The sequence below is a fragment of the Taudactylus pleione genome, unplaced genomic scaffold, assembly GCF_031769625.1.
Source record: "Taudactylus pleione unplaced genomic scaffold, aTauple2 ptg000746l, whole genome shotgun sequence".
Classification (NCBI taxonomy): domain Eukaryota; kingdom Metazoa; phylum Chordata; class Amphibia; order Anura; family Myobatrachidae; genus Taudactylus; species Taudactylus pleione.
In genome coordinates, this window is record NW_028285148.1 from 1,313,620 (window position 1) to 1,340,124 (window position 26,505).

Below are 26,505 nucleotides of genomic sequence, written 5' to 3' on the forward strand. Positions count from 1 at the left end.
TGGGGACAGCGGGTCATTCCGGGAGAGAAAGGTTAGCAGGAGATATCTGTGATAATAGTGTATGGGGACAGCGGCCATTCCGGGAGAGAAAGGTAAGTAGGGGATATCTGTGATACTAGTGTATGGGGACAGCAACCATTCCGGGAGAGAAAGGTAAGCAGGAGATATCTGTGATACTAGTGTATGGGGACATCGGGCCATTCCGGGAGAGAAAGGTAAGCAGGAGATATCTGTGATAATAGTGTATGGGGACAGCGGCCATTCCGGGAGAGAAAGGTAAGTAGGGGATATCTGTGATACTAGTGTATGGGGACAGCGGCCATTCCGGGAGAGGAAGGTAAGCAGGAGATATCTGTGATACTAGTGTATGGGGACAGCAGGCTATTCCGGGAGAGGAAGGTAAGTAGGAGATATCTGTGATACTAATGTATGGGGACAGCGGCCATTCCAGGAGAGAAAGGTAAGCAGGTGATATCTGTAATAGTAGTGTATGGGGACAGCGGGCCATTCCGGGAGATGAAGGTAAGCAGGAAATATCTGTGATACTAGTGTATGAGGACAGCGGCCATTCCGGGAGAGGAAGGTAAGCAGGAGATATCTGTGATACTAGTGTATGAGAACAGCGGGCCATTCCGGGAGAAAAAGGTAAGCAGGAGATATCTGTGATACTAGTGTATGAGGACAGCGGCCATTCCGGGAGAGAAAGGTAAGTAGGAGATATCTGTGATACTAGTGTATGAGGACAGCAACCGTTCTGGGAGAGGAAGGTAAGCAGGAGATATCTGTGATACTAGTGTATGGGGACAGCGGGCCATTCCGGGAGAGAAAGGTAAGTAGGAGATATCTGTGATACTAGTGTATGAGGACAGCAACCGTTCTGGGAGAGGAAGGTAAGCAGGAGATATCTGTGATACTAGTGTATGGGGACAGCGGCCATTCCAGGAAAGAAAGGTAAGCAGGAGATATCTGTAATACTAATGTATGGGGACAGCGGCCATTCCGGGAGAGGAAGGTAAGCAGGAGATATCTGTGATACTAGTGTATGGGGACAGCGGCCATTCTGGAAAAGAAAGGTAAGCAGGAGATATCTGTGATACTAGTGTATGGGGACATCGGGCCATTCCTGGAGAGGAAGGTAAGTAGGAGATATCAGTGATACTAGTGTATGGGGATAGCGGCCATTCCAGGAAAGAAAGGTAAGCAGGAGATATCTGTGATACTAGTGTATGGGGACAGCGGCCATTCTGGAAAAGAAAGGTAAGCAGGAGATATCTGTGATACTAGTGTATGGGGTCATCGGGCCATTCCGGGAGAGGAAGGTAAGTAGGAGATATCAGTGATACTAGTGTATGGGGACAGCGGCCATTCCAGGAAAGAAAGGTAAGCAGGAGATATCTGTAATACTAGTGTATGGGGACATGCGCCATTCGGGAAAAGAAAGGTAAGCAGGAGATATCTGTGATACTAGTGTATGGGGACAGCGGCCATTCTGGGAAAGAAAGGTAAGCAGGTGATATCTGTAATAGTAGTGTATGGGGACAGCGGGCCATTCCGGGAGATGAAGGTAAGCAGGAAATATCTGTGATACTAGTGTATGAGGACAGCGGCCATTCCGGGAGAGAAAGGTAAGCAAGAGATATCTGTGATACTAGTGTATGAGGACAGCGGCCATTCCGGGAGAGAAAGGTAAGCAGGAGATATATGTGATACTAGTGTATGGGGACAGTGTGCCATTCCGGGAGAGAAAGGTAAGCAGGAGATATCTGTGATACTAGTGTATGAGGACAGCAACCGTTCTGGGAGAGGAAGGTAAGCAGGAGATATCTGTGATACTAGTGTATGGGGACAGCGGCCATTCCAGGAAAGAAAGGTAAGCAGGAGATATCTGTAATACTAATGTATGGGGACAGCGGCCATTCTGGAAAAGAAAGGTAAGCAGGAGATATCTGTGATACTAGTGTATGGGGACATCGGGCCATTCCTGGAGAGGAAGGTAAGTAGGAGATATCAGTGATACTAGTGTATGGGGATAGCGGCCATTCCAGGAAAGAAAGGTAAGCAGGAGATATCTGTAATACTAGTGTATGGGGACAGCGGCCATTCTGGAAAAGAAAGGTAAGCAGGAGATATCTGTAATACTAGTGTATGGGGACAGCAGGCTATTCCGGGAGAGGAAGGTAAGTAGGAGATATCTGTGATACTAGTGTATGGGGACAGCGGCCATTCTGGAAAAGAAAGGTAAGCAGGAGATATCTGTGATACTAGTGTATGGGAACATCGGGCCATTCCGGGAGAGGAAGGTAAGTAGGAGATATCAGTGATACTAGTGTATGGGGACAGCGGCCATTCCAGGAAAGAAAGGTAAGCAGGAGATATCTGTAATACTAGTGTATGGGGACATGCGCCATTCTGGAAAAGAAAGGTAAGCAGGAGATATCTGTGATACTAGTGTATGGGGACAGCGGCCATTCCGGGAAAGAAAGGTAAGCAGGAGATATCTGTGATACTAGTGTATGGGGACAGCAGCCATTCCGGGAGAGGAAGGTAAGCAGGAGATATCTGTAATACTAGAGTATGGGGACAGCGGGCCATTGCGGGAGAGGAAGGTAAGCAGGAGATATCTGTGATACTAATGTATGGGGACAGCGGGCCATTCCGGGAGAGAAAGGTAAGCAGGAGGTATCTGTGTTACTAGTGTATGGGGACAGCAGGCCATTCCGGGTGAGAAGGGAAGCAGGTGATATCTGTGATACTAGTGTATGGGGACAGCGGGCCAATCCGGGAGAGAAAGGTAAGTAAGAGATATATGTGATACTAATGTATGGGGACAGCGGGCCATTCCGGGAGAGCAAGGTAAGCAGGAGATATCTGTGATATTAGTGTATGGGGTTATCTCTGATATCTCCTGCATTACCTTTTTAATGAATGGCCCAGACACTTAGGGCCTCATTCAGAGGCGGTCGGAGGATGCAAGCGGTCGCTCAGAAACTGGGCGGCCACTTGCATCTTGACCGCCCACCTCTGTTGCGGTCGTTAGGCTGTGGGTTAACACCCACATCTCTAACGACCGCTCGGGTGATGGTCGCGATGGTCAGAGACCATCGCGACCATCGGGGCTTACGACGAGACCCTAGGGTAGGGTCTCACTTGTCGTAAGCCCCGAAGAGCTTCTCGCTCTGTCAGAGCCGGAAGCTCTCCACTGACATCACTAGTGATGTCAGTGGGGCCTCCCCTAAACGGCAGGCGTTCCCATAGGAACGCCTCCGTTTGGGCTGCCACCCCCCCGGCCCGCCTTCCAAACGGGGCGAGCTGTCAATCAACATCGACAGCTCGCCCCCTTTGGAAAGAGACCCGCTACGACCAGCGCTGTCGGTCGTAGCGGGTCTCACGCATGCGCACGAGGGAGCCGGCTCCCTCGAGCGCATGCGCACTGGCAAAACATTGAGGCGGCCGTGCGGTCGTAGACCGTACGGCCGCCTCTGAATAAGCTCCTTAATATCTACAAAAGCAGGTGACAATGTGCATTTTCACCTGCATTGGTAGAAATGAAGTGATAATGAATACACGGCCTGATTCAGCGAGGAACGTAGTTGCCAATAAGAGCTCAATCGGCCGATTGTTGCATGCATGTGCATCGCAGTGCGCGCGCGCGAACTAGCCAGTGCGATCTGGACTGCTATTGCAACGGCTGCGCAGACCCACCGCAGAGTGATTAACAGGCATGCCAGTGCGTTTCAACGCCGTTGCAGGAGTGTGCAAAAATTATCGACTGCCATGTCCTACGCAGTCTGAGGCCTGATAGCGTGCGATGAAGTTCTAAGTGAGGTCAGGGCTTGTACAAGTGTGCGTGAGGCTGCCATGGTAGTCGATGTTATCGATGGTTTTGTAGTCCTGCTAACCATTACGGATGTACAGTGGGCATCCTTATGTAGTGCTGAGATAGCATTGCAATGGATTAGCATACTATCGCAGTGAGACTGCGTGCGTAATCGCTATTGCATTCGCACTTGCGTTCCTTGCTGATTCAGGCCCAGAGCCCTTAATAACATCTCGCTAGCGTCTGAAAAACCTTTTCTATATGAATGAATCCTGTCCCTCTCTAGCCTGCGTGTGCTGGGAGCAGGATTATCCATATCACATTACTGCTAGTGGTCATCACTCCCGTCCTTACTGAGACCACCACGCTGATTAATGGCCGATTGGTAGCTTGGTAGCTGTGCCTTGAAAGCTTCCCGGATAATGCTTGTCACGGCAGCTCCAGACAAATGTCATGTTTATGTCGCTGCCATCGTGAAAACGACATCTGGTAAAAGGCGTGTGACATACCGGGCAATGCACTGACCCAGGGAGCCTGCGGCCTGTGACCTGCGTTCTTGGAGTAAAATCCATAGGGTGAAAGGTATCAGAGCTTCTCCTGTCTTGTGTTAAAGGAAGTACATGATGTATGTGGTCATTGCCAGGTCTCCATTACCGCTAAGTGACTCTTCCTCCTCCAGTCTCTCTGTAAGCAAGGGTCCATATATACAGCAGGGCCTCATTCTGAGCTGCACGCAAAGCGCACGCATGGAGCGTCTATTGGTGGCCACCTGTCTGTGACTTTATACAAATGCTGCTACACACTCCTGTCCATGTGTACATCTGTAGTCGCACCATGGTAACATGCAACAGCCCCATAGCAGGTGCAGTGTCTCCGTCTGACCACGGCCTCCGGAGGGAGCTGAATGTCGGCAAGTATGCTTTAATCTTGTCCGTGTGTCATTTTTCCCCCCAATACGTTCGGTTTCAACAATGTTTAACTTTATAAAAAATACATGTTTGAACCAATGATCCTATTGTTTTCATGTGTTTGTGATAGGCATATTTTAGTTTTTTCATTTCTTTATTTAAATTACCTTACGAATGTCACTGCATCAAGCCTATCATAACTCACATTATATTTTTTAGGCTGGAGGACACATGACTCATACAATAACCAATAGAATGGTTCCTGTTAATTTACCAACTACATTAGCCAATCAAATTTTTTCTCTGGCCTTTATTAAAACTGTTTTTTTTTTTTAAAAACCATTGCCATCATGAGAGCCTCCGCGTTTACCAGGCGGGAGCTTTTGGTCCTAAAGGAGGTGATGGACCGTCGGATCACCAGCCAGCCTCCCCCCATCAGCAACCACCAGAAGCGATCCGCCTATGCGGAGGTTCGCCGCCACCTGCGCTTCTTCGGCTCACGCCGACAGATCGGGCAGCTCAAGCGCAGGTGGTCGGATCTGCGCCGCCGCACGCCACGCTTGCTGGCCTGTTTTAGACAGCGGATAGCTGAAAGCAAGTATTTGTTTGTTTTTTTTCCTTTCTTTTTTTGCGGCCCTATCTGCGTGTGCTAGTTTTCAGTCTAGCCCTGTTGTTATTTTTTGGACAGGCCTGCGTGTGCATGTTTTCAAATTTTAAAATGTTCTAACATTTGTGTAGTTGTTAATTTGTGGCCCAACCCCCCCACCCCAAAAAATATTAAAAACATTTTTCTCTACTCATTTAGGGGCTGAACGCAGAATCCGCCATCGCCGCAGGCACAGACGCCGGAGTCGGCCCGTCAGTCCAATGCCAAACACAGCAGCCACTCCCCAACTTTCCCCCAATTTATGTTTTGTGTGACAAGTATGGGTGGGAAGGGGACCCAAAACACTGTGGTAGGTTCCTATGGGGCATCAAATCGGTTCTTAGTGACAGATGTACTGTATCAAATCTAAAGCAGATGAAGCAGCTACTAGCTATCATTTATCAAATGATTCTATAAAATGATAGCTAGAAGCTGATTGGTTGCAACTTCTCCACCTGTCCTCCCTTACAAGGTTTGATACATCTCCCCCTAACTGTCTACCTTCCAAGGCTGAGCTATCCTCCTGGCTGTCTGTGTAGAGGCCACTGCAGTATTATACCATTAATAAACAGTTACACTGAGGTAAAGGAAAGAGTCTGGAGGAATTTTCTTCTTACATGTAGCCGGCGAGGGGGAACAAAATCGCCCAATTGCCTCACTGTTGCGTTTTGTTTTATGTATAATGATTAGATGTTAATAAAACATTTTAGGCTTAGCGATCCTTTAATACGCAGCACAAAGCACTGAAACACGCATTATACCACCTCATATAGCAGAGAATGGAATTACCATCCATTTCCTAATACACACTGCATAAAGCGCTTTACCGCGCGTGAGGAAAATAGGCTCCGCTACACACAAATGGATAAATAGGTCTTGTTGGCTCACAGCCCGGGAAGTGTTATAGAGACACAGAGGAAGGGGGAATTCTCACATTTACTGCAATCTGTACAGGAAAAAAATAACAACCACAAGTTCACATTTATCAGTATGTTCTGATGGTCTTCTGCAGATATGCTGTGGCCCATGTTAGCTCTACATGACCTGTACATTAGCTGGATTATTTACAAGCTCCGTTTAATGCACAAATTAAATATCTGCAGTAAAACTATCTTTTGCATGTAATGTATTTCTTCAGATTTAGGGCCGTATTCAATTTGAGTCGAAATGTCGGAATCGGCGATAATTTTTCCCCAATGACGTCATTTTCGCCTACTTTAATTATCCCCGTATTGAATTACATTGACTTTTCGCCGCTGCGATAAGTCAATGTAAAAAAACGGGGATAAATATTCGCCAGCCTTTAGCAGGCAAAAAAAAGTGCAGAATTGGGGTTTAGGGGTGCAGGCTTAAAAATAATAGCCTGCACCCTTGGGAATGCCCCCTAAAAATGAAATGTGCAAAAAAAAGTAATGAAAAAAAATCGGGACACCCCAAAAAAATTATAAAAATTTTTTGGGTAAAAAAAAAAAAGGGGGAACAGTGTTTAAAAATAGTGAAATAGGTTTAGGGGTATTCTGTAAGTGAGCGACAGGTGTTTTCTAGAATAGGCTATTAGCGGCAGGTGTTTTTTTTAAGAATTTGTAAAAATCATTTATGGAACTTACAAATATGCTTGCACCCATTTTCAAGTACCGTATATACTCGAGTATAAGCCGAGTTTTTCAGCACAAAAAATGTGCTGAAAAAGTACCCCCTCGGCTTATACTCGAGTCAAGTGTAGCGCTGACCGGACGGAGTTCGGTCAGCGCTACACACTGCCAAACACACAGCCGCCGGAGCCGGCAGCTGCGTGTTTGGTGTAATCAGCAGCCGCTGAGAGTCTGTCAGACTCTCAGCGGCTGCTGCTGCTCCCACTGCGGGAGCCATCTTCCGGCTCCCGCAGTGGGTGATGGGAGACACGTCGTCATGACGACGTCTCTCCCATGCAAAGCGGCCAGCGGCGGGAGCGGAGGAGCGGACAGCGGCGGGACCAGGAGCGGGAGTTTAAGGTAAGTGTTTATTTTTTTTTTATTCTTTTCACGTCTCTCTCTACTAGGGGGGGGGACTACAGGGGGCACTACCAGGGGGCGATGACTACAGGGGGCACTACCAGGGGGCATTATCAGGGGGCACTACCAGGGGGCGATGACTACAGGGGGCACTACCAAGGGGCATTATCAGGGGGCACTAAAAGGGGGGATTACCACTGGGGGAACTACAAGGGGGGATTACTACAGGGGGCACTACCAGGGGGGGATTACTACAGGGGGGGATTACTACAGGAGGCACTAAAAGGGGGGATTACTACAGGGGGCACTAAAAGGGGGGATTACCACTGGGGGAACTACCAGGGGAGGATTACTACAGGGGGCACTACCAGTGGGGGATTACTACAGGGGGCACTAAAAGGGGGTTTACTACTGGGGGTACTACCAGGAGGGGATTACTACTGGAGGCACTGAAAGGGGGGATTACCACTGGGGGCACTACCAGGAGGGATTACTACTGGGGGCACAACCAGCTGCTGCCATTTCCCACACTAGGCTTATACTCGAGTCAGTAAGTTTTCCCTGCTTTTTGGGGTAAAAGTAGGTACCTCGGCTTATATTCGGGTCGACTTATACTCGAGTATATACTGTACCCAAAATTTGATGGGCATAGTTATTTTTCCCCTAAAAAACCTCTAAATGCTCTTCTGCATCACCTTCTTCAAAGCCGCATTCATGCACCTGCCGCAGCTATTTAAAAACCCGACTTTCTTCTGCAGGCAAAAACGGGGGTACCCATAGTAATCTCCCAGGTCTGGACATCATTAGGGGGGTCCTACAATTATTTCCCGAAAATTCCCGTATTTTTTCACCGACCAAAGTTTCACCTGTTCCCGATTTCGCCTACTTTGGAATTGAATACGGGGAATAGCGGGCACGCGCGTGATACTTTTCCGCCTTGAAAACAGGCGAAGGAGGCGAAAAGTCCAGCAGGCGAAAAATCTGGACTTTTCGCCTCAAATTGAATACGGGCCTTTGTCTCCTCCCTGCAAACCTACAATACAGATATGTCCAGTTACATTGTTGCCGCTTGTACGGTAAATCGTGAAGGGTTATGCGCACCTGCCATCCCATAGGACTGCATGGTGTGATCGCAGTGTGTGATATAGCGTACCTTAGCGTATGCAGCCGCATGGCGCGATGCGTGCGCACATTTGTAGCGCGATCAGCAACGATGTAAGCGGAAGCATCTGTAGGTGCACTTAGAGTTAACAGTGATATCTACAAGAGCCAGAGAGTAGGCATCTACGTTACGTAGCTTAAACTATTCAGGGATGACCAAATAGACCCAGAAGTGCGCAGAAGTGCGCTCAGCAAACGAGGGTTTTTTTTATAAAATCACAAACGTGAAACAAAATTACCTTTTTCTAGACGTACATTAGCTGTGTTAAAATATTGGGATACGTAAAAAATTGAATAACGAAAATAATATTGGCCAAAGTTATCTCTTTTATATTTTCAACTATTATGTTATGTGCCCTTATTTTTATATAACTATTAACTTTTATTTCTTTACATTCTTTTGAACTATTGACACTAACATGTACAACATATTACACGTCTACCCCAGTAGTGCGCCACATAAATGAGTGTTGACACTGTTATTGCTATTACTAAGATTACTTTCTGCAGCGTAATGCTGGTGTAGGCCTGATTCTGATTCGCACTCTGCGCCGATATCGGATGCAGAGCGATTTTTTTTTACAGTGCATGCATGTAAGTCGCACGGCGCGTGCATCCCAATTATAGCCATTTAAGGCTCACGCACAGAGAAGTGTATAGAAGATGTAGTGGGCATTCCCGGGGCGGTGACTGGAAGATGGCTATTCATACACGCGGACGTGCGGCGTCAGGTGTTAGGGGAGTGTTGCTGAAATGCTTACGCATAAGCTTACTCGCTCATATTAGAGGCCACACTCAGGCAGAGAACCTGCACCCGCCATAGGATTGCTGCACGTTTTGATGGTGCAACCGATGGCGGCGTCTAAAGGCGCACCAGGCGTGATGTAGACGCTGTGAGTGGGTGTACACCATATATTTGGCTGTACACCAAAGACAGGGCTTTGTAGCGACATTAGCACAAAGTCGCAGGCGTGCCACCGCCAAAAGAAGCCAAGATGGCCGCGGCTGGTTCATCTGACAATCAGGCCCAAAATGATGTTAGAATTGGTAACTGATTTCTTTTACTGCTAAAAAATGGTCATTACCCCAGAAAGTATGACGGTGATAACGCTACTTGGCGTTATCCAGGGTCTCCCCCGGTTACCGGACTCCTGCTCCGCTCTAACGGACAGAGCAGAGCCCGGAGCCGGTCCCAGTGATCAGCTGTGTGGTCTAAACAGACCACACGCTGATCTCTGCTAAAAAATAATAATTAGTAAAAAAAAAAATACTTACCCGAGTCCAGGGACCAGTGATCGGGGCTCTGGGTGATGTCCTCCCTCCGGTCAGCTGGTTTCCCAGTCTGCACTGGGGCCCGGTCGTCAGCTGATCGAGTCCCAGTACAGTATGGGATGTCAGCTGACCAGAGGCACGGAGGACATCTCCGGAGCACCGATGACTGCAGGTAAGTGTAATTATGGAAGGGGGGGGTCGTGGGGTCCGCAATTGCAGTGGGTGGGTCTTAGCATCGGGGGTGGGGCTTAGCGATTGTCGGTCAGCGCATGCGTTGGCACTTGTCACGGTATTGTTTGTGAAAATACCGTGATAAGTGTGCAGAGGGGATTCGCAGGGACAGAGCTTTATCGCACGCTCTGTCCCTATAAGGGATTTGTAGTAAATCCCTGTGATATTGCCTGAATTCGCAATGTGGATTCAGTCGGTAATATCACACTACAATCTGCATTACCAATGCGGATTGTGGTAAATAGAGCCCTAAGTGTTAAGGGATTATCTTGCAGTAAGGGAGTAGACACACATCAGACGATAGGGCGTTTAAGTAATTGCCGCTTTACTAAATAAAAGAAAACATAAACACATGAGGCCATAGTCCTATATTACTGGTGAATGAAGAAAGGCAGGACCCACAGAGGCTTGGCCTTTATTCCATTGGCAGGATATAGGGAGGAAAGTGGTGACGTAGGTACAGGAAACGCACAGACCTTCGGGCATTCAGGCTGCCTATAGTTATTGGCTCGGTCATCGCTGCACCTTACTGGCGATCTGTGTCCGCTGCCGTTCGTGGTACGACCTGCTGCCTTTGTGTGGTTCCTACAGCTTAGCACTAATGAGTCATAGTATCTCGCTCTGGGCGGGATGTACTAAAGTGGAAAATGTGGTAAAACCTCCAAAAATTTCATTTTCCATATGTACTAAGCACCGGATGCATCGCCCGGTGGGTAACGCCATCTTCAGGTGGCGTTTGTGCTCCAATCCTTCCTCGTGAGAGTGTTATTGGGATTATTGGAGGAAGGGTGCGATTTCCATGTCGATATTTAAGCCTTGTGGTGTCATGGTTCCCTTTTCATAGATCATTCTCGTTTACTCTTTGCTCAACATATTGTCCATATTTCCTCCTCTCCACGGAGTTGTTACTATCTTAAGTCCCACAAATTGTAAGCCTTTTGGGTCACTACTTTGTTTATCCTTAAAGTGTAGCGGAATACTATGATTTTCTTTTTTATTGCTAATGTTACATAAGTGCTCCTGTATTCGTGTATGTAGTTTCCTTTTGGTTTTTATATATACCGGAGTCCGCATGGGCAGGTTATCATGTATATCACTCCTATAGTGTGGCAGCTGGTCCTGTCTTTTATGGCATTTTCTTTATTGTTACTGGAGGACTGTACTTTTATTTACCACTTTCATGGTATTATTATTCTTGGGTTTTTGCAGGCTGTACAGAAACCGCATCTTCAGAAACCCATAGTAGCTGGTGTTTGTTTACTAGAGGAGTTTTGAAGGTGGCTTTTGACCAATACGGACCTTACTATAGGGGCTCGTCTGTATACTATATCTGGGTATACAGGAAGGCTTTCATTCAGATCTTCATCTGCTTGTAGTATGTGCCAATGCTTATTAATACTTTTTTCCGGTAGATTACTTTGAGCTGAAAAGTTTGAGATAAAGAGAATATTCTCTGGATCTTTATTGTTTTTTTCTTTATATTCTAAAAGATCTTTCCTGTTGATGTTCTCTATTCTAGATATTTCACTTGCCAGCAGATTTAATTTATACTTCTTTTCCTTGAAGTGTTCTAGCATTTCTTCTGACTGTATCTTAAAGTCCTGCTAAACTTCCTGCACGCTCAGGCTGCGTATGTCGTCGCATTGGCTAATTTACTGCACGTCCCTGTAACGGCGTTCAAACGTACTGGCACGCCTGCGTTACATTGGCCACCCCCCGTCACCACCCCCAAATGGCCACTAGCTGTCATTCACTTTACGCTTCCCGATCGCAGCGGCTGGTTCGCACACGTGCACTGCGACACATACGCATGTGCAGGATGCAAAAATCAGCGTGCGAATTCTCATCTGCGCTCCTTCCTGAGTCAGGCCCTCTAGTCACTAATATTACATTACCTATATAACTGAGTCACTAATATTACATTACCTATATAACTGAGTCACTAATATAACATTACCTATATAACTGAGTCACTAATATTACATCACCTATATAACTGTGTCACTAATATTACATCACCTATATAACTGAGTCACTAATATTACATCACCTATATAACTGAGTCACTAATATTACATCACCTATATAACTGAATCACTAATATTACATCATCTATATCACTGAGTCACTAATATTACATCACCTATATCACTGAGTCACTAATATTACATTACCTATATAACTGTGTCACTAATATTACATTACCTATATAACTGAGTCACTAATATTACATTACCTATATAACTGAGTCACTAATATTACATTACCTATATAACTGAGTCACTAATATTACATCACCTATATAACTGAGTCACTAATATTACATTACCTATATAACTGAGTCACTAATATTACATTACCTGTATAACTGAGTCACTAATATTACATCACCTATATAACTAAGTCACTAATATTACATCACCTATATAACTGAGTCACTAATATTACATCACCTATATAACTGAGTCACTAATATTACATCACCTATATAACTGAGTCACTAATATTACATCACCTATATAACTGAGTCACTAATATTACATCACCTATATAACTGAGTCACTAATATTACATTACCTATATAACTGAGTCACTAATATTACATCACCTATATAACTGAGTCACTAATATTACATCACCTATATAACTGAGTCACTAATATTACATTACCTATATAACTGAGTCACTAATATTACATCACCTATATAACTGAGTCACTAATATTACATTACCTATATAACTGAGTCACTAATATTACATTACCTATATAACTGAGTCACTAATAGTACATTACCTATATAACTGAGTCACTAATATTACATTACCTATATAACTGAGTCACTAATATTACATCACCTATATAACTGAGTCACTAATATTACATCACCTATATAACTGAGTCACTAATATTACATTACCTATATAACTGAGTCACTAATATTACATTACCTAAATAACTGAGTCACTAATATTACATTACCTATATAACTGAGTCACTAATATTACATTACCTATATAACTGAGTCACTAATATTACATCACCTATATAACTGAGTCACTAATATTACATCACCTATATAACTGAGTCACTAATATTACATCACCTATATAACTGAGTCACTAATATTACATCACCTACATAACTGAGTCACTAATATTACATTACCTATATAACTGAGTCACTAATATTACATTACCTATATAACTGAGTCACTAATATTACATCACCTATATAACTGAGTCACTAATATTACATCACCTATATAACTGAGTCACTAATATTACATCACCTATATAACTGAGTCACTAATATTACATCACCTATATAACTGAGTCACTAATATTACATTACCTATATAACTGAGTCACTAATATTACATCACCTATATAACTGAGTCACTAATATTACATTACCTATATAACTGAGTCACTAATATTACATTACCTATATAACTGAGTCACTAATATTACATCACCTATATAACTGAGTCACTAATATTACATCACCTATATAACTGAGTCACTAATATTACATCACCTATATAACTGAGTCACTAATATTACATCACCTATATAACTGAGTCACTAATATTACATTACCTATATAACTGAGTCACTAATATTACATCACCTATATAACTGAGTCACTAATATTACATTACCTATATAACTGAGTCACTAATATTACATTACCTATATAACTGAGTCACTAATATTACATTACCTATATAACTGAGTCACTAATATTACATTACCTATATAACAGAGTCACTCACTAACTGAATCGTGCACAGGTGACTGACTATGAGGTTTATTACTGTGTTATATTCAGTCCTTATCTAGAATGTACTATTTACACAATTCATTACATCCACATATCACACAACAGCTAAGGTCAGGATTATAGCGCCTGGGTGTAGTATGATTTGCCGACAGCTGTCGTGTCAACATTCATCATGCTGACACGGATGATATGTCAACATGATAACTGTCCCTGGCATCCTAGTAGTGTCTTATCTACTCCTAGCCACAGCAACTCCATCCACGTCACGTGTGGAGCTGTTTTAGTTCGGTGACTTGTCAACAGCGGCGATCCGGTGAGTATTTTCCCCATTATCCCAAATCCTAATTCCTACCTACTAATCATAACCCTCCCCCTAGTGCCCAACCGGGGGAGGGGGCTGTCCCGGCCTGTGTTCGGAAACGGAGTCATGTCTCCCCCGTTTCCTGGGATAGGCTAGGCCAGTCTCGGTGTGGAAAGACGCAGATTTCCTGGCATCAGCAATGCAAGTAAGACGCCATAGTGAGAAGCCTTTGGCTTTCTCAGCTGGCCTGAAGTTGCGATCAATTGTCGCCATGGTGATTCGCGGTTGCGTCTTTGGATACAGCGCTCAGATTGCAGATGCTGACAGGAGGCGTCTATTTCCGTCTGACGTTTCCTGCAGCATTAGCCTATTACACATCGCTGGTGTGACCACAGACCTAGTAGCCATGTGTCCTGCGCCTACATCAGCATCCGGTCCCATGCTACAAAGTATTGTTCTGTGTCAGCCATGGGTGTACTCTATCTATAATGGCTGCAGTGTGGTTGTGTTACCCTCAGGCCCGTGCCAGTAACTGGAGTTTGTGTGTACACTGATTGTATTTACCACATATTCCGTTACAGCGTTATCATGACGCTGTTATGTATTTATGTTACACACTGGATTATCGTCCTACGGATTATTATTACTAGTAACGGAATTACACATTTACATATAAAGGCACAGAGGGGCCCATTCATCATTACTAACATTCTCTGGCGGTAATTAGGTTTAGAACTGTCATGGAGATCTCCCTAATTACCAGAGGATTCATTATTCCTCCTCTCCATAACTATCTATTCCAAAAAGCTGTCATTTTATGTGATGATTTACCGCAGCTGTAATCAGTGCTGCGCCTGCGCCGTTCCGTTCACAAAAGCGACTCATGCGCAGCACTGATTACAGTCATTACAGCTGCGATAATTCTGTTACCACCCCCCCCTCATCCCCCTTCACTTACCTGGCCAGTTGTAGCTGCGGATCCCGACCTCCCGCCAGGCCCCGGTCTGCAGCAGACAGCACGGACAGGCAGAGGGGGCTGAAGATTTTTTTTTTTAAACTTTATTTTGTTCTCACAGCCGCAATACTTCCAGAGCCTAGGAAGGGACCAGAGCGATGGAGGGAGCAGGAGGAGGACCTGCCCAGCTGTCAGCAGGTAAGTGTTGCCCGCTGTATACCACCTCAGAGCGGCGTATAGTAACACCATCACATTCCGAAAATACATAATTATCGGAATTTGATGAATACCATAATTTCCACATCCCCATACTAATGTACTAATATCCCCATACTAATGTACTAATATCCCCATATTAATGTACTAATATCCCCATACTAATGTACTAATATCCCCATACTAATATACTAATATCCCCATACTAATATACTAATGTACTAATATACTAATGTACTAATATCAGAACATACTTATATACTAATGTACTAATATCCCCATACTAATATACTAATGTACTAATATCCCCATACTAATATACTAATGTACTAATGTACTAATATCCCTATACTAATGTACTAATATCCCCATACTAATATACTAATGTACTAATATCCCCATACTAATGTACTAATATCCCCATACTAATGTACTAATATCCCCATACTAATGTACTAATGTCCCCATACTAATATACTAATGTACTAATATCCCCATACTAATATACTAATGTACTAATATCCCCATACTAATGTACTAATGTACTAATATCTCCATACTAATGTACTAATATCTCCATACTAATATACTAATGTACTAATGTCCGCATACTAATGTACTAATATCCCCATACTAATGTACTAATATCCCCATACTAATGTACTAATGTACTAATATCCCCATACTAATGTACTATATCCCCATACTAATATACTAATGTACTAATGTACTAATGTCCCCATACTAATGTACTAATGTACTAATATCCCCATACTAATGTACTAATATCCTCATACTAATATACTAATATCCCCATACTAATGTACTAATGTACTAATATCCCCATACTAATATACTAATGTACTAACATCCCCATACTAATGTACTAATATCCCCATACTAATGTACTAACATCCCCATACTAATATACTAATGTACTAACATCCCCATACTAATATACTAATGTACTAATATCCCCATACTAATGTACTAATATCCCCATACTAATATACTAATGTACTAATATCCCCATACTAATGTACTAATATCCCCATACTAATATACTAATGTACTAACATCCCCATACTAATATACTAATGTACTAATATCCCCATACTAATATACTAATATCCCCATACTAATATACTAATGTACTAATATCCCCATACTAATATACTAATGTACTAATATCCCCATACTAATGTACTAATGTACTAACATCCCCATACTAATGTACTAATATCCCCATACTAATATACTAATGTACTTATATCCCCATACTAATGTACTAATGTACTAACATCCCCATACTAATGTACTAATATCCCCATACTAATATACTAATGTACTAACATCCCCATACTAATATACTAATGTACTAATATCCCCATACTAATATACTAATGTACTAATGTACTAATATCCCCATACTAATATACTAATGTACTAATATCCCCATACTAATATACTAATGTACTAATGTACTAATATCCCCATACTAATATACTAATGTACTAACATCCCCATACTAATACACTAATGTACTAATATCCCCATACTAATGTACTAATATCCCCATACTAATATACTAATGTACTAATATCCCGATACTAATGTACTAATATCCCCATACTAATATACTAATGTACTAATATCCCCATACTAATGTACTAATATCCCCATACTAATGTACTAATATCCCCATACTAATGTACTAATGTACTAATATCCCCATACTAATGTACTAATATCCCCATACTAATGTACTAAAGTACTAATATCCCCATACTAATATACTACTAATGTACTAATATCCCCATACTAATGTACTAATATCCCCATACTAATGTACTAATGTACTAATATCCCCATACTAATGTACTAATATCCCCATACTAATATACTAATGTACTAATATCCCCATACTAATGTACTAATATCCCCATACTAATATACTAATGTACTAATATCCCCATACTAATGTACTAACATCCCCATACTAATATACTAATGTACTAATATCCCCATACTAATGTACTAATGTACTAACATCCCCATACTAATATACTAATGTACTAATATCCCCATACTAATGTACTAACATCCCCATACTAATATACTAATGTACTAATATCCCCATACTAATGTACTAATATCCCCATACTAATGTACTAATCTACTAATATCCTCATACTAATATACTAATGTACTAATATCCCCATACTAATATACTAATGTGCTAATATCCCTATACTAATGTACTAATGTACTAATATCCCCATACTAATATACTAATGTACTAATATCCCCATACTAATATACTAACATCCCCATACTAATATACTAATGTACTAATATCCCCATACTAATATACTAATGTACTAATATCCCCATACTAATGTACTAATCTACTAATATCCTCATACTAATATGCTAATGTACTAATATCCCCATACTAATATACTAATGTACTAATGTACTAATATCCCCATACTAATGTACTAATCTACTAATATCCCCATACTAATATACTAATGTACTAATATCCCCATACTAATGTACTAATGTATACGGTAAGTGTGGAAATTATCGCAAGGGGACTTAGCAAGTGATATGTCCTGTATCTTCATGAATACTAAAATAACGTTAATTAAGGAAAATGACCTTAAAACCGTTATTTATATACTAATGTACTAATATCCCCATACTAATGTACTAATATCCCCATACTAATATACTAATGTACTAACATCCCCATACTAATGTAATAATATCCCCATACTAATATACTAATGTACTAATATCCCCATACTAATGTACTAACATCCCCATACTAATGTACTAATATCCCCATACTAATATACTAATGTACTAATATCCCCATACTAAAATACTAATGTACTAATATCCCCATACTAATATACTAATGTACTAATATCCCCATACTAATATACTAATGTACTAATATCCCCATACTAATATACTAATGTACTAACATCCCCATACTAATATACTAATGTACTAATATCCCCATACTAATGTACTAATATCCCCATACTAATATACTAATGTACTAATATCCCGATACTAATGTACTTATATCCCCATACTAATATACTAATGTACTAATATCCCCATACTAATGTACTAATATCCCCATACTAATGTACTAATATCCCCATACTAATGTACTAATGTACTAATATCCCCATACTAATGTACTAATATCCCCATACTAATATACTACTAATGTACTAATATCCCCATACTAATGTACTAATATCCCCATACTAATGTACTAATATCCCCATACTAATATACTAATGTACTAATATCCCCATACTAATGTACTAAAGTACTAATGTACTAATATCCCCATACTAATGTACTAACATCCCCATACTAATATACTAATGTACTAATATCCCCATACTAATGTACTAACATCCCCATACTAATATACTAATGTACTAATATCCCCATACTAATGTACTAATATCCCCATACTAATGTACTAATCTACTAATATCCTCATACTAATATACTAATGTACTAATATCCCCATACTAATATACTAATGTACTAATGTGCTAATATCCCTATACTAATGTACTAATGTACTAATATCCCCATACTAATATACTAATGTACTAATATACTAATGTACTAATATCCCCATACTAATATACTAATGTACTAATATCCCCATACTAATATACTAATGTACTAATATCCCCATACTAATATACTAATGTACTAATATCCCCATACTAATGTACTAACATCCCCATACTAATATACTAATGTACTAATATCCCCATACTAATGTACTAATATCCCCATACTAATGTACTAATCTACTAATATCCTCATACTAATATACTAATGTACTAATATCCCCATACTAATATACTAATGTACTAATATCCCCATACTAATGTACTAATCTACTAATATCCCCATACTAATATACTAATGTACTAATGTACTAATATCCCCATACTAATGTACTAATGTATACGGTAAGTGTGGAAATTATCGCAAGGGGACTTAGCAAGTGATATGTCCTGTATCTTCATGAATACTAAAATAACGTTAATTAAGGAAAATGACCTTAAAATCGTTATTTTAGTGTTGATGAATAGGCCCCTTAGTGTTACTATAGGACCTGATTCATCGAAACTGCGATTACAGCTGCGATAACGCACGCAGACCCGCTGCAAAAATATGCTACTGTGTGTGATCATAATGTGTCCCAGGCCAACATAAGGACACCTACATCCCCTTACTCACATCGGTAATAGCTGGCCAGTCTGCAAAGACATTGGTACCATCCAGTAACATCGGAGCCTCTCGCACAATTGCACAAGGTCAGACCATACTCAGAAATCGCTAAACTTCCAGCGCACAGTGAGAGCTCAGGCTATGTACGCCATCACAGTGGCTAATTTATGCACGCCCCTGTGACGGTGGTGAGACGCACTGACATATCTGCGTTTCCCCGACCACATACAGATTCCAAAACTAATGGTGCGCTTATGGTCACCCACTCTACTTCCCTTATATTGTTCCTGCAGCTCAAAACGTGGCTCCTGCAATCCATTAATAGTCCAAATATACAGAAAAAGAATATGTGAGCGCTGGTCCAAGACAGTGGGTGAATAAAAAATGATTTATCAGCAATAAAATGTATATTTATCATATGCAGTATTACTTTAGAAGATTTAAAAAAAAAAAGACAAATAGGCGTAATACCCCCCTCCCGTCACTCCCCCCCTAACGCTCCCTTCCTGTCAGTCACTCTGCGGCGGGTCTGCGCGGTGACTGTGATCGCAGTGCCGCCTTCACCCACGTGCACTGCGTTGCTTACACATGTGCAGAACACAACAATCGGCCAACTGCGTGCGTAATCGCGGGTGCGATCGGTAATGAATCAGCCCCATAGAGCACTATGTATTTATTGTCTATCAGGCTACAAGTTGGGATATGAATCAGCAGATACAGTTACTTGAGCAGCGCATAGAGACACTATGTACCATCCTCAGTGCCATCTCCTGTATTTCTTACTCACTTCTTATTCACTCTGAGAGTAATATGATAAGTAATCAGACTGTCTGCTGGGATCATTACCTAACATGTATATCCAATAGTGTTATTACGTGATTATTGGAGACACTTTGTATTTTTATATGTAAAATGATGGATTTAAAAGGTGCTCAGGTGACCATACAGTATGGTAATGACTTAATAAATAATAATAACAATAATATTGTATTTTATTTAAGTAACAGTTTCTTATATAGCGTAGCATTTTCCGCTGCGCTTTACAATTATAAACATTAATAGAACAAAACAGGGTAATAACAGACGGATATATAGGTAGGAAGGCCCTGCTCGCAAGCTACATCACATTGTTTGGAGAAGTTGTGTTTTATGCTCCTAGTGATCAGGATGTTATTTTTCTTGTAGTGCCAGACCCTAACCCTCGCTCTCCCCCCAAAGGGGGCGTGGTTATATCACATTGTGGGTGTGGTCATACCATGTTGAGACGTGTTTACTGTCAGACTCCCATCCCCCGAAAGCTCCTGGGAATCAGGACCTCATTCAGAGTCGGTCGAAGCGGCCGCACGGTCGACGGAAAAAGGGGCCGGATATGCAAATGATTCCCTCGCAAGTTGCGTCCCTAAGTTCAGATCGGTAGTTGGCCGACCAAGGGGAGGAAGCGGTAGGAAGACAAAAAAATACGCCCCCTTCTCGTACGCATTGCACGTCATCTCCGGGCATATAAGGATTAATCGAGACCGTCAGGAACCATCGGAACTGGTCGTAGAGCTTAAGGTTGACCATACCCTCTCTTAAGCGCTACGATCATGTCAGTGTAAAAACCTCCCAGGTCACATGTGCAATGACGCTACTTTGTTAATTATGCACTCCCATAATCCGTATGCACTCCCATAATCCGTATGCACTCCCATAAAACGCCGTTCGCATAATGAGGCACACCTGCGTTCGGATCTCCACTCCCCCGTTTTCAAGCACCTTCCCCTGTTACCACCCACAAACGCCTCCTCCTGTCACTCAAACTACCGACCTGGCTGTTTTCAAGGAGAGAGAAATTTCTGATCGTAGCGGCTAGTTTGCGCACGCGCATTGCGAACTTTACGCATGCGCAGTATAGCGAACATCGGTGGCATACGACCGTGCGGCCGCAACGACCGACTCTGAATGAAGTCCTCATTGTGCACATTGGTGGTAGTGACCAAATGTTTTTCTTGGCAAAGGCTGTCACCGAGAGCAGACACGTGCGGCAATGGGGAAGCGAGATGTAACCAGCAAGGGCAGCAGCGGTACCAGTCTCATCAGGTGACGATGGGAGAAGTTGGGGTGATCTCAGTGATCAGTTGCACAATTACATCCGGTGCACCCTGGGACTGTGTGTACTTGTGGGACTGGATTAAGTATATTATATTACTTCTCTCCTCCCTGTTAGTACATAGCACATAATAATAATAAAGTGCATTAAATAGCGCGCTGTTAAAAATAGAGCGTGCTGGTAAATATTGGATAAAGGGATCATTCATCCTCTACCCCAAGTGACCCAATAACCAAAGAAGAGAAATCTGTCATTAGCCAGCGCTCCCTATTTATACATGTATAATTACTACCTAGTGACTATTGCACACACTTAGGTGACTGAGCCCAGTGAACAAATAAGAATAAAATCAGTCATCAAAATGAGTTTTGCACAGTCCCATTAATTCCTGTGTATAGTAATTTTCTTTTATTATCAGGAAGAAGCAGAGAGTCCCATAGGGAGATCATCCCATAGATATACGGTGTCCTTCTGGTATCTTCTCTGTAACAAGAGATGTGTCCCCCATACATGTGACCAGTGACAGTGATCGGAGGACATAGGAACAAGCCACAGTGCAGAGACGTAACAATCACATTTATCACACAATAGTCACATAGATAATAAGCCAGGCTTAGCACGTTTCAGACCACACCGGATCCTTGTCAGACGGATTGTTGGAGGAAGTGGGGCCCCATATCGGTGTCTTGCTTAGGGCCCCATGAGGTCTAAATCCGCCTCTGTTCGCCAGTGTGGTCCTTTATGCGCAGCGGCAGCCTCCACTCCACCTCCTCTGTGGCACCTCGGAAAGGCGAACGCTGGCAGCTGGGCGTCCCTCTGCTCTCACAGGAGGTGGTCCTGTGACAGTATTCCTGGGGACCTCCATTTGGTGGGTAGGTATGGCGTTCCGGGGCAGATAGTGCCTTATAGCCCCTCCTAGATGGACATTTCTCTCTCGTCTCCACGCCCAGTGATCGTCCCCTCTCATCACCTAGTTAAAAACATAAAAAAATAAAATTATAATTCAGCTTGTCAGGGACATAGGGGTATAGTCATCATTACATAATTATCAATGGTGATAATATCGGGAGAATGAGGCTGAGATTTCCGTTCTCGCCTGACAGATCGGATAATGGAAGGAATGTGTTTCTGGATGTTCTCTAACCATTTTATCTGTAAAACGCTAAAACGATCGTTCATACACACTATAACATAAATCAGGCCGATCACCCGATTACTGACAAATCGCCCCAATAATTGTATAGTGTGTAGGTAACATTACTCCCATTGTGATCCATGACATTCTCACCCATGAACTTAATCTACTACATTACTCACCTCTTCCAGCTGTTCTGGAGCCACGTATGTGCGGCGCTGGATCCTGGCCCAAAATGCATCTTTTTTCTTCCGGAAGAACCATAATGGATACACCCAAGTAATGTCATCGTACATTCTTACATAGAACAGTTCATCTTCTTCCATTTGATTGGCCAGAAAGCTACAGAAACAGAAGAACACAGTAATAATAAGCATCACATCTGCAAACATGTCTAAATTACCAGTATTACAGAGGACCTACCATGTATTCCCGAGCTCCTTGTATGCCAAGTACAAGGCTACGGATAGACTGTGGTGTGGAAGGGTAGAGCCCTGCTCTGGGCATAATGGTGTAAAGGGCCTCTCTTTACTGAACACAATTTAGTAATGAGATTTCCATAGATCATTTCCTCTCCAGCTATTGTATCATTTATCAACTATCCAAAACGATTCCTATTTGGTTAGCGCCATCTCAGGATGGCAGTAACAGAAAGAATCATCTTCATCTTTTTAAAATAATGGGTGTAACGTTCCTCCCCCAGAAATAAATAGTATTTCTGGGAGATAATGTTGTATTATTACATTACTCTGTCAGGTATATTGATGACCTGGCCACGTACATTCTCAGATGAGAACGGAGGTCTCTAGAGTGATAACTAACTTTTATTGCTATGGATTGTTTTCTCCATGGCAGCTGGGTATTGGTGCTCACCTGCCATGGTGATAAATCACTGTTGAATCACTGTGATACGTACACTTATATTGCCACGATAATCAGTGATAAAAGATTAGACTGGCCAGTACATTGCTGTGTCCTGATATTACACTGATAGCTACGGTATAATTTGGGATGTTTAGTTTGAACAAACAAAACTTTATTGTCTGGAAGTACAGTAAATTATATTTAGATGAGTAAATAACCCCTGACTTGGTTAGTTAGTTCTTCTGGAACATTTTGCATTCCGGTTTCATTTGATGAATCAATGAGTTAAAATACTTACAGTGCGCAGTAAAAGTTGCCGACGGTGTATTCAGCCACAGTGAGACCGGCCCTCGTGAAATAGATGAGAGCCATCGCCAGTAAGTACTAGAATAAAAATATCAGATACATTATTAGATGGAGAAATGCATGTATACATACACCAGCAGTACTATTGTCCACTGTTGGGAATACAATTGGTAACATGGCTATGGGATTTGGGAGTGTAGTTTTAGAGGATCTAAATGTGGTCTAGTAGTGCCCACTCTAGCATTTGTTTGGCAGGGTGCTGACCACCGAGGAGGGCACATGTTAATTTTGAAGAGCAACATTTTGGGCACGATGCATTGCTAATCGGAAACATAAAGTTATTGAGATACATTTAAATATATACATAGAACCACTGATTATTATTTAAACCCTTTTGAATTCAATTCAGTAATTCATAATATGCCACACAATATTGCCCTCACCAATTCATAATATGCCACACAATAGTGCCCTCGCCAATACATAAAATGCCACACAATAGTGCCTTCACCAAGTCATAATATGCCATGCAATAGTGCCCCCACCAATTCATAACATGCCACACAATAGTGCCCCCACCAATTCATAACATGCCACACAATAGTGCCCTCACCAATTCATAATATGGGGCATTTTTATCACAATCCGCATTTATTAATGCTCACGACTTTCAAATGAAGTAATGTAGGTAAGTAAGTGTATGAGTACGATGCAGATAAATCAGTGGCGGGTCTATAATGGGTACAGGTCATCGTATCTTTCCGGAAATGTTTTGGGATAGATGGAGCCACCACAACAGATAGCAAAGACTCGGCCACTGTGCCAGATACATTGCTGGAAAGATGGCCGTACAGCCGGGAGCAAGTAAGGGGAGGGGCACTACATGGGCACAAGCACAGCCAGCACTGGTATGGGGGGTGCTTTACTATGAGAGCCCCCTCATCTCTTAGCATGCCTCTGTGATAATGATCCTTATGTCAGAAGATACAGTCATTGGTATATGTTGGGAAGTACATTACTGGGAGCGACATGGGGAACTTCCATAATGAGAGATACAGCAAACACTAAAACATATGAAGTTGGAATCCCCTATAAAGTGCTGTATAGTGAGAGAAGTACTGGCTAATAATAATAAGGAAATACCTTGTCAGACATCCTCATTTTCTTATCCCTCCTGAGAAAACGCTGGATTGTAGGTAATTCTGAAATGAAAAGCATGAAATGTAATAATGTTACAGGATATAGTGGGAAAATGACAGGATTTCATTGGTTGATAGGTAACTGGCTTTCTACATAGCTACCCATATAATAGTATTCATTATGCTATACATGTAATACAGAAAGTAATGTAACATAGAAACAAAACTTTGTAAGTGAATTTTGTCTTATTACAGGTGAAATCTTCTTGTGAGCTGCCTGATACATGTATCAGAGATGGAGGGATGAGCACAGCCACTTGTGTCCCGCTCTGTACATCTGTCCTTCCCTGTATCAGGCCCAGTAGTCACTGATAAACTCCACTTGGAAGAACCAATAGTTGGTAAAATTCATCCATCACCAGAAAATGGAAAGAGAGGATTCTACAAACTATTGGTTCTTCTAAGTAGAGTCTCTCAGTAAATACTGATTATTAAGCATCTGTAGGGAAGTGCACCCTGATACATTATGTGTAAGTGATAATACATAATAAGAGAATAAGCCTTACCCAGCAATTCACAGAAAGCCTCTCTCTCCTTCTGTCCGAGGAAAGTAGACAGGGAATCTTGGCTGCTGTCTACTCTCCTCCTCTTAGCGGGATGTAACTCGGCTGGTGTCCTGTGATTAGAAAGTTTTCTCTATTATATATGATAATAATGATCAATTACAGTATTTTCAAATGAAGGATAATGGATACTATGTAGCATCCTTACATGCCCCTCTGCAATTCATTGTTTGCTGTATTATGTGTGCGCCCAGCACAGGAGGGTAACATACCACTTTTGGGAAATGCCATCATAAAATGGGGGTGCAGATACTTTTGCAGGATTGTAGATCTGGCTAATATGCTCATAGTGATAACGTTATAATGTGATGTTATAATGTCATCCTACTGAGAGTATAACAGCAATCCCCAATTAGTGCCCGCTCCTAAGTGCCAATAGTAATCCAAATAGTTTTGCAGGTAGAAACTCTGCAGCCACCCACAGATCAGGTCATTCCTCTGTAATTGTGATTTAATCTTATTTAAATACTTTGTCCCAGAAAATGATGATTTGCATGTGGAATCATTATTAGGGTCATATTGGCTCTATGACTGAATACATTTTTTATATTTATATTTTCAAAGAGAATATTAGATCTAAAACTATAACAAAATTAGGGGTGTATTTACTAAGCCTTGGATGGAGATAAAGTGGACGCAGATAAAGTACCAGCAATCAGCTCCTAACTGCCATGCCACAGTCTGTTTGAAAAATGACAATTAGGAGCTGGTTGGCTGGTACTTTCTCACCATACACTTTATCTCCATCCAAGGCTTAGTAAACAGACCCTTAGTTACAAATCT

At 41.9% G+C, this 26,505-nt stretch overlaps 1 protein-coding gene across 1 annotated transcript in view; it reads right to left on the reverse strand.

Annotated features, from left to right (window-relative positions):
* The window catches only part of LOC148477119 (speedy protein 1-A-like), a 37,738-nt gene extending 12,617 nt beyond the window's left edge, over nucleotides 1-25,121 (reverse strand). Inside the window, exons 1-4 of the mRNA XM_088457204.1 lie at nucleotides 25,104-25,121; nucleotides 23,953-24,038; nucleotides 22,973-23,132; nucleotides 22,482-22,625 (exon numbers count right to left, since the gene is read on the reverse strand). Of these exons, the coding sequence (XP_088313330.1) occupies nucleotides 22,482-22,625; nucleotides 22,973-23,132; nucleotides 23,953-24,038; nucleotides 25,104-25,121 (408 nt within the window). The remainder of the gene's footprint in view (nucleotides 1-22,481; nucleotides 22,626-22,972; nucleotides 23,133-23,952; nucleotides 24,039-25,103) is intronic.
* Nucleotides 25,122-26,505: the final 1,384 nt, after the last annotated feature.